This window comes from Choloepus didactylus, chromosome 6 (genome assembly GCF_015220235.1).
Source record: "Choloepus didactylus isolate mChoDid1 chromosome 6, mChoDid1.pri, whole genome shotgun sequence".
Taxonomy (NCBI): Eukaryota; Metazoa; Chordata; class Mammalia; order Pilosa; family Megalonychidae; genus Choloepus; species Choloepus didactylus.
Window position 1 is genome coordinate 76459033 of NC_051312.1, and position 17257 is coordinate 76476289.

General features: G+C 37.5%; 1 protein-coding gene across 1 annotated transcript in view; it reads right to left on the reverse strand.

Moving 5' to 3' along the window:
• Nucleotides 1-4277: 4277 nt before the first annotated feature.
• Nucleotides 4278-17257, reverse strand: part of LOC119536984 (olfactory receptor 10A5-like) — a 30630-nt gene continuing 17650 nt past the window's right edge. The window contains exon 2 of the mRNA XM_037839622.1: nucleotides 4278-5331. Coding sequence (XP_037695550.1) covers nucleotides 4278-5231 — 954 coding nt within the window. The 5' untranslated portion in view covers nucleotides 5232-5331. The remainder of the gene's footprint in view (nucleotides 5332-17257) is intronic.

The following is a 17257-nucleotide window of genomic DNA, read 5'->3' on the forward strand; positions in this document are numbered from 1 at the left end:
TTCATTTGCATAGATTCTTCTAGTTGTTGTTTTGAACTTTTGATTTCTGCTGTATACATTCCAGTGCTTCCTTTACAGCCTTATCTCTTTTGCAGTATCTTCTCTAAACTTTTTATTTGATTTAGCATTAGTTGTTTAAATTCCTGTATCTCAGTTGAAATGTACGTTTGTTCCTTTGACTGGGCCATAACTTTGTTTTTCTTAGTGTAGGTTTTAATTTTCTGTTGTCTAGGCATGGTTTCCTTGGTTATCCAAATCAGGTTTTCCCAGACCAGAACAGGCTCAGGTCCCAGAGGGAAAAAATATTCAGTATCTGGTTTCCCTGCGGTGTGTCTTAGAAAATTGCTCCACCCTTTGATGCCTCGGGTCACTGTGCTTTTCTGCCCAGGAGGTGGTGCCTGTCAGCCTATAATTCTTGACTGGTGTGAGGTGGTATGTCCGTGTTCCCCCAGGCTCTGGGGTCTGGTTCTGAATGGAAAGGGCCCCACCCCTTTCCTCCTAGAGAAGACAGACCCCCGAGGTAGAGGTCATTAGCATTTCAGTGGTCTCTCTCTCTGCTTGTGCTGTCTCCACCCTTCCCCGAGTCACAGCCCTGGAAACTGAAAATGGCTGGGGCTTTCTCCACTGAGCCAAAAAAGAAACAGTCCCCTTCAGACCCAGTCCAAGGTGACCCTCCAGCTCTCCCAGGTCAGTCGTCACCCAAAGCCTCTGTCTGTTTTTGGGGGTACGTACCTGTAGTGAGCAGTTCACACTCGCTACTTAAAACCCCAGTTGGAGCTCAGCTGAGCTGTGTTCACTTGCTGGGAGAGAGCTTCTCTCTGGCACCATGAGGCTTTGCAGCTTGGGCTATGGGGGAGGGGGTCTCACGACTTGGCTGCGCAGGTTTTACTTACAGATTTTATGCTGTGTTCTTGGGCATTCCTCCCAATTCAGGTTGGTGTATGATGAGTGGATGGTCTCATTTGTCCCCCCGCAGTTATTCTGGATTATTTACTAGTTGTTTCTGGTTTTTTGTAGTTGTTTCAGGAGGACTACTTAGCTTCCACTCCTCTCTATGCCGCCATCTTGCCCGAGTCCTAACCCTCCTCTTTTGAGCAATGCATTTCCCCTCATGCAATCCACTGTCAAATCCTATCAATGCTTCCTAAAAATAATATTTAGAATTAATTTCTAGTGCTACTATTCTACTCCTAGTCCTCATTATTTCTTAGTTGGTTTACCCATCTATTTATTTGCCTTTAAGACTATTGGAAAATGGGCGAATTATTTCACTAAAATGTGAAAGTTTTTCTCAAGCAAGGCAAACCAGAATAGATGGAGTAAAGTGCTAGCCTTCAACATTTAAGTAAATGTCCTTAGGTCCTAGAACCAGAAAACTTCTTGTTTGTTTTTTAAAGAAATTAAAAATTGTGTGTATACCTCAGGTTTCATCCCCAGAGAGGGTACCTCTTGCTTTGTGCAGCTCTTGCTCTGTGGCAAGTGGCTCTGACCCCATCACCATCTAATGGCTGCTCCACTGGTTCAGAGTGTCACATGCCTCTGCACTGGCATGATGTCAGCACCAACCACCTTTGTGCTAATTAAAGCATTGTTGGCATTTTAATTCTATTGTTTTTGTGCATTTTAAATATCTATTGTGGCAACCTCCAGCCTCACTTGGCTGTATACCTGAGCTGTCTATATCATCTCTCCAGGTAGCCACTGATGTTTTCGTTAGTGTTCTGGTTTCTCTGTTGCATATATTTTTGAATGGTCTTTCCTAACCCTATTTTTCAATAAGATATTTAGGGCAGAGTTTTTCAGAACATAAGGTTTTCAGGAATACACATGTCATATTAAAACAGAAACATGTGCAATTTTCATTCTCATAGAGTTACAGGTATGTAGGAGAAGACAAATATGTATAAGTAAGTATAGCCTGTATGTAAAATATTTAACTTATATATTGATAAATTTGGAATGGGTGCATATAGGAGACAGTAATTTACCTTGCTTAGTGGATGGATGTGGCTAAAGTACAGGTGAAAAGAACCTTTCAAGAAGAGAAAATAGAATATCAGTGATACCAACTGCTAATCTTCTTAACCATGAACTCAGAAGGCTGAATGAAATACACACTTCTTCTCTGATTTACTCACCACTTTCTTCCTTAATCTTTAAAATTTATTTCATTCAAATTAAAATTTCATTGAGCTATTATTTTTTAACCTGTTATATTAGCAAAATTCCAAATGTATGATGACATGCTATTGACAGTGCTGTTGAGAAACAAGTGCCATCATAAATTACTGGTGGTAATGTAAAATGGCACAATCACTTTGGAGAGGAATTTTCTGATATAGCAAAATTACATATGTATTTACCGTTTGTCCAAGAAATCCAATTTCTGGATTTCCAGCTGTTATGTACACTGGAAAAAATATAAAGACATATGCATAAGGCTATTCTTACTGTGTGAAATACAATCGTGAAAAGACTGGTTAAATAAACTATAGTATAGGCACAAAACAGAGTACTATGAAGCTATAAAAAGAAGGAAGATGTTTTTGTTGTTAAAGAAGACCCATACTGGAGTCAGCTCGTAATATTTTCAGCTTTGGAGAAAGCAGCATCATGGTTGAAATTACTTCAACAAGGCTTAATGTGTGATACATGTAGTATCTCCTACCTGACTGAGGATTGACCTTGCCCCTGCCCTCCTCCTCAGATATCCTTTAATATCCTGGAAGCATGCCAAGCTTTGGCTGCCGTAACCTTGAATGCAGTCCATCCCGAGTGCATCTTATTTTGAGAAAAGAGCACATACCAAGAGGTTTTCCCAGTGCTTGCTGTATTAGTCAGGGTTCTCTAGGGAAACAGAACCAACAGCAGGTATCTGTAAATATGAGATTTTATAAAAGTGTCTCACGCAGCTCTGGTGATGAACAAGTCCAAATTCTGTAGGGCAGGCTGTGAGCTGGCAACTCCAGTGTAGGTCTTCAATGAACTCCCAAGGAGAGGCTGGCTGGCTAAAGAAGAAAAAATGAAATTTCTCTTTTCTCCCTTAAAAGTCTTCAACTGATTGGATTAAATCCAATTGTTTGGATTCTCTCATTGCAGAAGTCACTCCCTTAGTTGATCACAGATGTAATCAGCCACAGATGCAATCAATTGACTGATGATTTAATAAAACAGCCTTCTGGTTTATTAACCAGCCATGAACTGTCCTTGCAGTAATGGTTAGGCCAGTGCTTGCTTGACCAGACAACTGGGCACCATCACCTGGCCAAGGTGACACATGAACCTAATCATCACACTTGCTTATAAGCTCCTGGCACTTGGTCACCTTTGTTTCTCAATCATATGTAATCTGTAGATTGCTTGTCATAGGCACAGACCTACTCAAGTGAACGTCTTGCTGTCTTGTCCATTGCAAGGTAGCTGCAGCCCTTTGTATACAAGTTCCCCCAATAAATGTTTTTGGACTGATCACCGTAACATTTAGTGACTTTTTTTCAGAATCTCAGCAGGTCCTGTTATAGGTTTTTTTTTGGGCAGTCTCAGCTGGGTCTTCCCCTATTTCTTCTTTTCGGGTGAATCCTACTGCTGTGTTACTGGGAGACAATATTAAGAACCTGAATATGAAATAGAGTGTGGACGGTTAGCTTGTTCTTCCTGGGATAAAATAGACTGAGGAAGGAAATAATTATTGGGGTTATAAAGGTGTATACATGAAGATTATTGATCCACTTTCTTATATTCACTCTAAATACCAATAAGCTTAATAGAACCAGCACTGTCTCAAGGACATGAAAAGTGAAATAATACACTCAGGAGAGTTACAAATTAGGAAGGATGATAGGATTTTCTGTCTGATGAATGGAGTTAGATCTGCCCAAAACAAGAGAAAATGACAAGACGAGTTTTGATGGGTTTTTCTTTCCCTTATTCTGTCTCCAAGTTAAAATTACAAGCAGTTTAATACTGTCCATGAACATATGTCATATAGAAGAAAATTAGGAATGTGGAATGACTTGACCACAAAAGTGCCGAAATGCCAAATGCACCAATAAGAAATGGGATGTAAGCCTACAGGGGCAGGGCAGGCAGAGGAGTCTGAAAGATGGGTAGTGATAGAGCTAAACTACCTCTGTGCTCTCATCTCTCCAATGAGCTTTTCAATAGCCATTTCATCAGCCCAGATTTTCCCAGTGGAAATATGGAGAGAGGCAGGCAGGAATTCAGACATGAAACTGATGGTTCTCCTTTCAGTAGATTCTTGTCTTACCTCATTGTTTCTATAGGATACAATTTCTGGTGCCTAGAGTTTTATGGAAGATCCGGCAGAGAGCATTCTTCACCTCATTATTTCTCAGGCTGTAGATGATGGGGTTCAACATGGGAGTCACAACAGTGTAGGACAGTGAAAGAAGCTTCTTGCTCTCAGGAGAATTATTGGATTTAGGCCGGAAGTATGTGAGGCTTAAAGATACATAGAAAAGGGAGACAACAAGGAGGTGGGAAGAGCACGTAGAGAAAGCTTTTTGCTTCCCTTTAGCTGAGGGAATCTTGAGGATGGCAGCAGCAATGCAAGTGTAGGAACATAGGATCAACAAGCAGGGTATCATGACAAACAGAATAGTTCCGATGATGGCGTAGATCTCAAACAGTGCTGTGTCTGCACAGACCAGCTTCAGCACAGGGGGGCTGTCACAAAAGAAGTGGTTCACTCTGTTAGTTCTACAAAATGGGAAGCTGAAGAGCCATGCAGCCTGCACGGTAGCTACTGGAGCACCTGGAAACCAGCAGGTTGCAACTAGTTTGGCACAGGTCCTTTGGTTCATGATAACTGGGTAATGCAAGGGATTACAGATGGCTACAAAGCGGTCATATGCCATGGTGGCCAGGAGGAAGCATTCATCAACCCCAAAGAAGAAGAAGAAATACATCTGAGTAGCACATCCAAGGAAAGTGATGGTTGTTTCCCGGGCAAGCAGGGTCACCAGCATCTTGGGCACAATGACTAGGTTGAAGCCAATCTCTAAGAAGGACAAGTTCCTGAGGAAGAAGTACATGGGACTCTGCAGCATGGGGTCAGCCAATGTAACCAGAACGATGAGGCTGTTTCCCATCAGAGTGATGAGGTAAATGATCAGGAATGTCAGGAAGAGTAAGGACTGTATTTCAGTAGGTAGGGAAGAGAAGCTCATGAGGATAAACTCACTTACGTTTGTCCAGTTTCCTCCAGCCATAGGTATATGCACAAATCCCCTGCTCCATGTAGACCTGGAGAGAGATTCTTGATTGGGAGAGTCAGATTGTGAATTTGTTGTTCAGATATCTTCTTAGTGTCTATGAAAGAGGCAAGATCAAAATCACAGTAGGAAAAGGAAAAGTCTTGTGTTGTGTAAAATTAAAGACACAAGGAAGAATTATCAGCACTTTAGCAATGGAAGAATTGATATTTACCTATTTGAACATTAATACATGCAGAAATGCTGTGTAAAGTCAGAAAAATGAGATTTTCAGTCCCTGATGGGGCCCACAGAGACACAGAAATTTTGCGAAACATGCTTAATATTCATGGCTTAACTAAACAACATGTGAATTTAATGAAAGTTTAAAAATCTGTTTTTAATTAAAAATACACATAATTTTTCTGCCTTCAGGAATATTTTGTACCAGGTTAAAATTTGTAAGGAAGTAACATGTATTGAGGACCAACTATATGCCAGACAGTTGACATAAGCTATGGCGTGGTTTTTGTCCTTTTATAACTCACGTAAGGAAATTAGCCTCAGAGAAGGTAAGGGACAACAATTAAATGGCAGATCGTGAATCCAAACCACATCTGTTGGATGCCAAAATCCTTCTGATTTCTGCTAAACTATGCTTCAGTGGACCTTTCTGTCTTGAGATGAGGACTACTCAGTGCATAAAATAATTAGAATTGGGATTTATACAAAATCATAGTGAAGATAGAGGAAATGAAAGCCAAGAGAACCTGCAAAATGAACATCAAGATGTTAGGATTTTCCATAGACTCCAATGGCTCCCCATTTTTTACTATTTGTTTCTACTTTGCAACCAATTATCAAGGGGCTCTTTGTTTTATCTTGGTAATCTAGATCATTGAATTATCATGGATAAATTATGAGATAAGTATGGAAAATGAAATTGAGAGGCTAAGGTAAATGAAAAAAGAATTGGATATGGTTAGGAAACTATTGGAAGAAAAATAAAAGTTAAATAACAGAAACAAAACCACTGCTTAGGAGCAGTAAAATGGAATTAACACAAAGTAAAGGAGAAAAAATTGACGTGAATGTTTTAGACATGTTGCAACATCAATGGCCTTTTATTTCATGTAAGGCATTTGGGCCTCATTCTACAGAAGAAGAGCCAACTGAAGATTTGAGGCAGGGAGTGATATAATCAGATATGCCAGGTAGAAAGATCATGCTGACATTATTGTGAGAATGGGTGGCATAGGGTGGGATTAGGAGAAGGATCAAGAGGACGAACTGGTATGCTCATCCTTTACTACTATAGCTCTTCATTTACAATCCATTTATAAGCACTAGGTAAATGTAATGAAGAGAGGCTAGCAATTAGTCGGGCCCTGGTGAATAATTTGAATTTCAAAGTTATATTTATTTATTTTTTTATTAACTTCATTTATCAAAAAATTAAAAAAAAAAAACATTTCCAGACAAAATAAAATGAAGAAATAGAAAAAACAAATATCCTGAAATAACTTCATTGCTTTCAGTATGCTCCTACCATACCACAAGAAAATTAACAAACCATAGTCATTCCTGAGCATTCCCATATCAGGATTACCTTCAATATCTTATTTGTTCTTATTAGATTATCATTCCCCCTTCATTAACTATCTATCTCTAGGTCCCCTATATTCTAAAATAAGTGTCCACATTAGTGGTAACATACAATATCTCTCCTTTTGTATCTGATTATTTCACTCAACGTTATGTCTTCAAGGTTCATATGCTTCACGACCTTGTTCCTTCTCACTGCTGCATAGTATTCCATCATGTGTATATACCACATTTTGTTTATCCACTCATCTGATGTAGGACATTTAGGTTGTTTCCATCTCTTGGCAATTGTGAACAATGCCACTATGAACATCGGTGTGCACCTATTTATTCATGTCATTGCTTTCAGGTCCTCTGGGTAAATACCGAGGAGTGAAATTGCTGGATCTTAGGGTAACTCAATACCTAGTTTTCTAAGGAGCTGCCAAACTTTCTTCCAGAGTGGCTGAATCATTATACATTCCCACCAGCAATAAATAAGAGTTCCAATTTCTCCACATCCTCTCCAGCATTTGTAGTCTCCTGTTTGTTTAATGGCAGCCATTCTTATTGGTGTGAGATAAAACCTCATTGTGGTCTTGATTTGCATCTCCCTAATAGTTAGTGAAGATGAACATCTTTTCATGTGTTTTATAGTCATTTGTATTTCTTTTTCAGAGAAATGTCTTTTCATATCTTTTGCCCATTTTATAATTGGGCTATTTTGTACTATTGTCATTGAGTTATAAGATTTCTTTATATATACAAGACATAAGTCTCTTATCAGATAGATGGTCTCCAAATATTTTCTCCCACTGAGTTGACTGTCTCTTTACCCTTTTAACAAATTCCTTTGAGGTACAGAAGCTTTGAAATCTGAGGTGTTCTTGTTTATCTATTTTTTCTTTCATTGCTTGTGCTTTAGGTGTAAGGTCTAAGAAGCGACCTTCTAATACTAGGTCTTGAAGATGTTTCCCTACATTTCTTCTAGGAGCTTTTTAGTGCAGTCTCTTATATTGAGATCTTTGATCCATGCTGAATTAATTTTTGTATAGTGTGTGAGGTAGGGGTCCTCTTTCATTCTTTTAGACATAGATGTCCAATTCTACCAGCCCCATTTGTTGAAGAGGCTATTTTGTCCCAATTCAATGGATTTTGGGGCCTTATCAAAATCAGTCAACCATAGATCTGGGGGTCTATTTCTGAATTCTCAATTTGATTCCATTGATCAATATGTCTATCTTTGTACCAATACCATGCTGTTTTGACTACTGTGGCTTTATTGTAGGCTTAAAAGTCAGGCAGTGTAAGTTCTCCCACTTCATTTTTCTTTTTTTAGAATATTTTTAGCAATTGGAGGCATCTTTCCCTTCCAAATAAATTTGATCACTAACTTTTCCAAGTCTGTAAAATAGATTGTTGGAATTTTGATGGGAATTGCATTAAATCTGTAGATCAGTTTTGGTAGAATTTCATCTTAACTACATTTAGCCTTCCTATCCATGAACACGAAATATCTCTCCATCATTTTAGGTAACCTTCTATTTCCTTTAGTAGAGTTATGTGATTTTCTGTGTAGTGGTCCTTTACATCCTTGGTTAAGTTTATTCCTATGTACTTAATTTTTTTAGTTTCTATTGAGAATGGAATCTTTTTCTTTAGTGTCTCTTCAGTTATGTCATTTCTACTGTATAGAAACACTACCGATTTATGTTCATTATTCTTATATCCTGCCACTTTGCTGAATTTGTTTATTAGCTCAAGTAGGTGTGTCTTTGATTTCTCAGGATTTTCCAACTGTAAGATCATATCATCTGCAAATAATGAGAGTTTTGCTTCTTCCTTTCCAATTTGGATGCAGTTTATTTCTTTTTCTTGCCTAATTGCTCTGGTTAGAACTTTTAGCACAATGTTGAATGATAATGGTGACAACAGGCATCCTTGTCTCATTTCTGATCCTAGAGGGAAAGCTTATAGTCTCTCACCATTGAGTACCATACTGGCTGTAGGTTTTTCATATATGCCTTCTATCATATGAGGAAATTTCCTTCAATTCCTAACTTTTGAAGGTTTTTTTTTTTTTAATCATAAAAGGATGTCAGAGTTTTTCAAATGCTTTTTTAGCCTCTACTGAGATGATCATTTGATTTTTCCCTTCTGATTTGTTAATGTGTTGTATTACGTTGATTGATTTTCTTATGTTAAGCCACCCTTGCATACCTGGGATGAACCCCACTTGGTCAGGGTGTATAATTTTTTAATGTGTCTTTTAATTTGATCTGCAAGTATTTTATTGAGAATTTTTGTATCTATATTCATTAGTGAAATTTGGCCTCTGGTTTTCCTTTCTTGTAACATCTTTATCTGCTTTTGGTATTAGAGCGATGTTGGCTTCATAAAATGAGTTAGGTAGTGGTCCATTTTCTTCAATTTTTTGAAAGAGTTTAAGTAGGAATACTGTCAGTTATTTTTGGAAAGTTTGGTAGAGTTCCCCTATAAAGCCATCTGGGTTTGGGATTTTATTTGTAGGAAGCTTTTTTTGATAATTGATTGAATATCTTTACTTGAGATTGGTTTGTTGGGTTCTTCTATTTCTTCTTTTTTTAGTGTAGGTTGTTCATGTGTTTCCAGGAAATTATCCATTTCCTCTGAATTATCTAGTTTGTTGGCATAGAGTTGTTCATAGTATCCTTTTATGATATTTTTTATTAATATCCCCCCTCTCATTTGTTAATTTTATTTGGGTCCTCTCTCTTTTTGACTTTCTTACTCTAGTTAAGTGTTTGTCGATCTTGTTTGTCTTCTCAAAGAACCAACTGTTGGTTTTATTTATTCTTTCTATTGTTTTTTTGTTTTGTTTTGTTTTGTTTTCCATATTATTTATTTCTGCCTTAATTCTTGTTATTTCTTTTCTTCTACTTGCTTTAGGATTAGTTTGCTGATCATTTCCTGGCTTCTTCAGTTGTTTAGTTCTTTGATTTTAGCTCTTTCTTCCTTTTTAAGGTATGCATTTAGAACTATTAATTTTCCTCTCAATAGCACCTTTGCTGCATCCCATAAATTTTGACATGTTGCGTTCTCATTTTCATTCATCTCTAGATATTTAGCAGTTTCTCTTGCAATTTCTTCTTTGACCCACTGATTGTTTAAGAATGTGTTGTTTAACCTCCAGATATTTGTGAGTGTTCTGGTTCTTTGATAGTTACTAACTTTTGGTTGTATTCCATTGTGGTCAGAGAATGTGTTTTGAATAATTTTAATCTTTTAAAATTTGTTGAGGCTTGTTTTATGCTCCAGCATATGATCTATCCTGGAGAAAGTTACATGAGCACTAGAGAAGAATGTATATCCTGGTAATTTGGGATGTAATGTTCCATATATATATATAAGTCTAATTTGTTTATCACATTAAGTACTCATTTTCCTTATTGGTCTTCTGTCTAGATGATCTATCTGTAGGAGAGAGTGTCATATTGAAGTCTCCCACAATTATTGTGGAAACGTCTATTGCTTCCTTCAGTTTTGCCAATGTTTGTCTCGTATACTTTGGAGCACCTTGACTGGGTGCATAAATGTTTGATTATTATTTCTTCTTGGTGAATTGTCCCATTTATTAGTATATAGTGTCCTTTGTCTCTTATGACATCCTTGGATTTAAAGTCTATTTTATCTGAAATTAGTATTGCTAACCCTGCTTTCTTTTGGCTGCGGCTTGAATGGAATATTTTTTGCCATCCTTTCACTTTCAGTTTCTACCCAATTAAAAGATACAGATTGGCAGAAAGGATTAAGAAAATATGAACCACCAATATGTTGTTTACAAGAGACTCATCTTAGACCTAGTGACACAAAGGCTATATTTAAAACTCTGAAGCATCCATACAGGGAAAATTATTCTTACAGAAGAGCAATTATCAGAAAGACCTCAGATTTCTCTGAAGGACTAAACATTTAATGAAACAATGTCTACTGTTTGAGCTCAACCTCAGAAAAGCCTAAAGATTTTGCATTTGAAAGATGCAGCAAATAAAGAATCTCAACTAGAAACTCTTTTACTGTCATTTTGACAAGCCAGCCATCTTTCAGAAGAAGTAAACAGAGAAAATATTGGGAGGTATAGAGATGCAACAGTTTAGATTAGTAGGATTAATTGAATACATCAAAACAGTTATCCCTTTTTGAAAAAAGAGTCTAGAAGAAATTGGGAAGACATTTAATTGTTTTTATTCTGACCTTGTGACAAAACCCTATAAGATGTTAAATACTGAATAGGTAGTCATGAAAATGACATGTCAAAAAAGAATATCTGAGGAAAAATAGTTTTATCAAATTGAAAAGCAATTGAGCACATTTCTAGACTCTTAAGATAATTGAATCAGTGAATTAGAATAAAAGTTTGACATAATACCCAAATTATAAGGGAAAATATAAAAATAACAAGAAGAACAATGCAGCAAAATCTGGAAATAAAATAAATTTGATAGGAATTCCCAAATGACAAAACAAGGAAGATGTGAGAAAGACAATGTTCAAGGCATACTAGAAAAGCATAAAGATTGCTGAGCTAAATGGAAACATAATCTAAACTGAAAGAATCCTAAATAGAAAATCAAATAAATTTTTAAAAGCTGCATATCAGTATATGATTTTATATTAGTGAATTTTGTTTTGAGGATAGGGAAAAATTCTGTTACATATTGAGGCAGGAAAACAATAGAAAACAAAACGTCAAACCAAACTGACAAACAAAAAACACAAACCACAACAAAAGACTCTAACTACAAAAGGAAAAAGTAAAGCAAGTAACTCCTCTGTCTGAGAAGAGGTAAAAGACATACTTTTCCATGTTTCTCTCACTAAGTGTAACTAGAAACCCTAGAGATTATGTAAGAAAGAAACACAGTATATATGAAAGAAAGTTCTTAAACTCTAAAAGGTGGAGAGAAGGCTGACCAGCTAGGGATCTCAGAATCTGAGAAACAGCAAGGTGGTGAGTTGACTGAGTTTTATTTTTCTTTTCTCTTCAGCTCCAGACTTGGAAGAAGAAGCCAGCAACACTGAAATACCAATGGATACAGATAAAAAAACTGGAACAAAATCCTGTTCTCTGTTGCCAAAGGACCAGGAAAGGGGCAGCCTAGCAAGACTTTTAGATATTAACCACTCGACTCCAGCTAATCACCAGAGAAATAACTGTGGTCCTATCTCTACCCACAGCAGCAAAAGTTTGAGTGTGAAACCTAGAATACAGCCTCCCCAGGCTGTAAGGAGATAACCCAGCTCATCTGCTGAGGTGGCATTAGAGAAGGCCTGGTGGGGAGTCAGAACATTCCTCCTCACCCAGTAGAAACTAGGCCCCCTGACCCCAGTGACAGGGGAGATGATATGGGAGCCTGGACTTCCAACTCGACCTGGCTGTAATGAATTGGTACTCCCTTCCTGAGCAGGAGTGGCACCAGAGGAAGCCAGCAAAACCAGAAGATTTAAGTAAGATCCAGAGTCTCAAACGTAATAATCAAAATGTCCAGTTTCCAATTGAAAATCACTTATCATACCAAGAACCAGGAAGATGTCAAATGGAATTTAAAACGACAATCAACAATAAGATGACAGAAATTTTACCTGAAAAATATTTTAAAGCAGCCCTCATAAAAATGCTACAATGAGAAATTATGAACATCCTAGCAGCAAACAAACAAACATCTCAGCAAAGAAACAGAAAGTCTTAGCAAATAAATAGAAGAAAATATCACTGAATGGAAATTGTAGAACCTGAAAAGTGTGATAACCAAATAAAAAATGCAGTGGATGGGCTCAACAGGAGAATGGAATGAAAAGAGGAAAGAATCACTGAACTGGAAGACAGAACAATAAAAATTTCAGAAGTTGAACAACGGAGGTTAAATAGACTAAAAAAAACGTGAAAACCAAAAAACTGAAGAAAGCCTCTGGGACCTGTGAGAATAAAAGCTTTAACATTGTTGTTATCAGTGTCCCCGAGGAGAGGGAAAAGAAGAAAGACTGAAAAATTACCTGAAAAAATAATGGCTGAAAACTTTCCATATTTAGAGAAATATAAACCTATAGAATCAAGAATCTGAGCAAGCCCAAACAGGATAAACCCAAACAAACCCATACCAAGATACATCTTAGTGAAACTTTTGAAAACTAAAGATAAAAAACAGTTTGAAAGCAGCAAGAGAAATATGATACTATAGGCGATACTATATTATCTATAGGGGAAAAACAATTTGAATGACAGTGATTTCTCATCAGATACACAGAAGCCAGGAGTAAGTGGTGCAGCATTTTTTTTTAAGTGCTCAAAGTAATTGCCAACAAAGAATCAAATATCAAGTGAAAATACCCTTCAGGAATGAAGTAGAAAATCAAGATGAAGGAAAACTAAGAGAATTTGTCACCAGCAGATTTACTCTAAAACAATGATTGAAGAAGTTCTCAAAAAAGAAAGGAAAGGATAAAAGCAGTTATCCTGGAATAGCAGGAGAAAAGAGCACAGTAAACAAAAATGTGGGCAAATACAGTAGACTTTTCTTCTTCTCTTGAGTTTTCTAAATTATATTTGATGGTTGAAGAAAATTTATAACACTGATGTGGTTTAAGTGTATGTAGAAGAAATATTTAAGAAGATTATATTATACAGAGGGGAGGGCAGATGATATAAAGGGAGGTAAGTTTCTGTCCTTCATGAAAATTGGTAAAATGATGACACCAGTACACTGTGATAAGTTTGGCATACATAATGTAACACCTAGAGCAGGTCACTAAAAAACCTATACAAAGAGATCTACTAAAAAATACTACAGGTAAATAAAAATGGAATTATTAAAAATGTTCAAGTAACCTAAAGGAAGGCAAGAAAAATAAAAAAGAGAAATGAAAACAAGATTACAAACAAATAAAAAATCAAATGGCAGACTTAAGCCCTAACAGATCTATAAATATATTAAATGCAAATATTCTAAATATACAAAGAAAAGAGATTGATAGAGTGTTAAAAAATAAGACCCAATTCAATGCTGTGTATAAGAAGCTTACATCAAACAATAGCACAGATAGTTTGAAAATAAACAGATGAGAAAAGATATATGCAAACATTAATTTAAAAAAGGAGGGGTTGGCGGGGCAAGATGGTGGCATAGAGAGGAGTGGAAGCTAAGTAGTCCCCCTGGAACAACTACAAAAAACCAGAAACAACTAGTAAATAATCCAGAATAACTGCTGGGGGACAAACGAGACCATCCACTCATCATACACCAACCTGAATTGGGAGGAATGCCCGAGAACACAGCATAAAATCTGTAAGTAAAACCTGTGGATCCAAGTCGCGAGACCCCCTCCCCCATAGCCCGAGCTACAAAGCCTTGTGGTGCCAGAGAGAAGCTCCCTCCCAGCAAGCGAATATAGCTCAGCTGAGCTCCAACTGGGGTTTTAAGTAGCGAGTGTGAACTGCTCACCACAGGTACGCATCCCCAAAAAACAGACAGAGGCTTTGGGTGACGACTGACCTTGGAGAGCCGGAGGGTCGCCTTGGACTGGGTCTGAAGGGGACTATCTGTTTCTTTTTTGACTCAGCAGAGAAAGCCCCAGTCATTTTCAGTTTCCGGGGCTGTGACTCCGGGAAGGGTGGAGACAGCACAAGCAGAAAGCGAGGCCATTGAAATGCTAATGACCTCCACCTGGGGGGTCTGTCTCCTCTAGAGGGAAAGGGGTGGGGCCCTTTCCATTGAGAACCAGACCCCAGAGCCTGGGGGAACACAGCCATACCTCCTCACACCAGTCAAGAATTATAGGCTAACAGGCATCACCTGCTGGGCAGAAAAGCACAATGACCTGAGGCATCAAAGGGTGGAGCAATTTTCTAAGACACACCCACAGGGAAACCAGATACTGAATATTTCTTCCCTCTGGGACCTGAGCCTGTTTCAGTCTGGGAAAACCTGATTTGGATAACCAAGGAAACCATGCCTAGACAACAGAAAATTACAACCTACACTAAGAAGAACAAAGTTATGGCCCAGTGAAAGGAACAAAAGTACACTTCAACTGAGATACAGGAATTTAAACAACTAATGCTAAATCAATTCAAAAAGTTTAGAGAAGATATTGCAAAAGAGATAGAGGCTGTAAAGGAAACACCGGGCATGTATACGGCAGAAATCAAAAGTTCAAAAAAACAACTAGTAGAATCTATGGAAATGAAAGATACAACACAAGAGATGAAAGACACAATGGAAACATACAACAGCAGACCTCAAGAGGCAGAAGAAAACACTCAGGAACTGGAGAACAAAACACCTGAAAGCCTACACACAAAGGAGCAGATGGAGAAAAGAATGAAAAAATATGAGCAACGTCTCCGGGAACTCAAGGATGAAACAAAGTACAATAATGTACATATCATTGGTGTCCCAGAAGGAGAAGAGAAGGGAAAGGGGGCAGAAGCAATAATAGAGGAAATAATTAATGAAAATTTCCCATGTCTTATGAAAGACATAAAATTACAGATCCAAGAAGCGCAGCGTACTCCAAACAGAAGAGATATGAATAGGCCTACGCCAAGACACTTAATAATCAGATTATCAAATGTCAAAGACAAAGAGAGAATCCTGAAAGCAGCAAGAGAAAAGCGATCCATTACATACAAAGGAAGCTTAATAAGACTATGTGCGGATCTCTCAGCAGAAACCATGGAGGCAAGAAGGAAGTGGTGTGATATATTTAAGATACTGAAAGAGAAAAACCACCAAACAAGAATCCTATATCCGGCAAAACTCTCCTTCAAATATGAGGGAAAGCTCAAAATATTTTCTGACAGACAATGAGAGACTTTGTGAACAAGACACCTGCCCTACAGGAAATACTAAAGGGAGCACTACAGAGTGATAGAAGACAGGAGTGCGTGGCTTGGAACACAATTTTGGGAGATGGTAGCACAACAATGTAAGTACACTGAACAAAGGTAACTATGAATACGGTTGAGAGAGGAAGGTGGGGAGCATGTGAGACACCGCAAGAAAGGAGGAAAGATAAAGACTGGGACTGTGTAACTTGGTGAAATCTAGAGTATTCAACAATTGTGATAAAATGTACAAATATGTTCTTTTATGAGGGAGAACAAGCAAATGTCAACCTTGCAAGGTGTTAAAAATGGGGAGGCATTGGGGGAGGGATGCAATCAGCATAAACTAGAGACTGTAACTAATAGAATCATTGTATTATGCTTCCTTTAATGTAACAAAGGTGATATACCAAGGTGAATGCAGATAAGAGGGGGGGATAGGGGAGGCATGTTAGACACTTGACATTGGTAGTATTGTCTGATTCTTTATTGTACTTTGATTTAAGGTTATTTTTCCTTTTGCTGCTTCCTAGCTGTCATTTTTTTTTCCTCTTTCTTTTGCCTCTCTACCTTCTTTGACTCTCCCTCCTGCCTTGTGGAAGAAATGTAGATGCCCTTATATATAGATAGTGGTGAAGGTGGTGAACACATAAATGTATGACCATGCAGAGAACCATCAATTATTTACTTGGGATGGAATGTATGGTGAGTGAACAAAACCATATTAAAAAAAAATGGGTTAATGACAAAACCTCGAGGGCAATATACTGAGTGAAATAAGCCAGACACATAAGGACAATTATTGCAGGGTCTCACTGATAGGAACTAATTATAATATGTAAACTCATAGACATGAAATATAAGGTAACAAGATATAGGACGAGGCTTAAGAATGGGGAGTGGTTGCTTAGTATGAGCAGAATGTTCAATTAGGATGAACTTAAATGTTTGGAAATGAACAGGGGTGTTGGAAGCAAGATGTGAGAATAACTAACAGCGCTGAATGGCGTGTGAATGAGGTGGAAAGAGGAAGCTCAGAGTCATATATGTCACCAGAAGGAAAGTTGGAGGTCAAAAGATGGGAATGTATAAAACTGAATCCTATGGTGGGCAATGTCCATGATCAACTGTACAAATACGAGAAATCGCTTCCATGAACCAGAACAAATGTATGACAATACAATTAGAAGTTAATAATAGAGGGGCATATAGGGAAGAACTATATACCTATTACAAACTATCTACTACAGTTAGTAGTATTTCAACATTTTTTCATAAACAGTAACAAATGTACTATACCAATACTACGAGTTAACAATTGAGGGGGGGTTGGTTAGGGATAGTGGAGGATTAGAGTTTCCTTTTCTTTTTTTCTTTTTTCATCTTTCACTTTATTTCTTGTCTGGAGTAATGAAAAGTTTCTAAAAATTGAACAAAAATTAAGTGTGATGGATGCACAGCTGTATGAGGGTACCCAGGGGCAAGTGATTGTACACTTTGGATCTTTGGATAATTGTATGGTATCTGAACAATCTCAATAAAAATTAAAAAAATAATAAAATAAAATAAAATAACAATGGTGACAATGGGGGAAAAA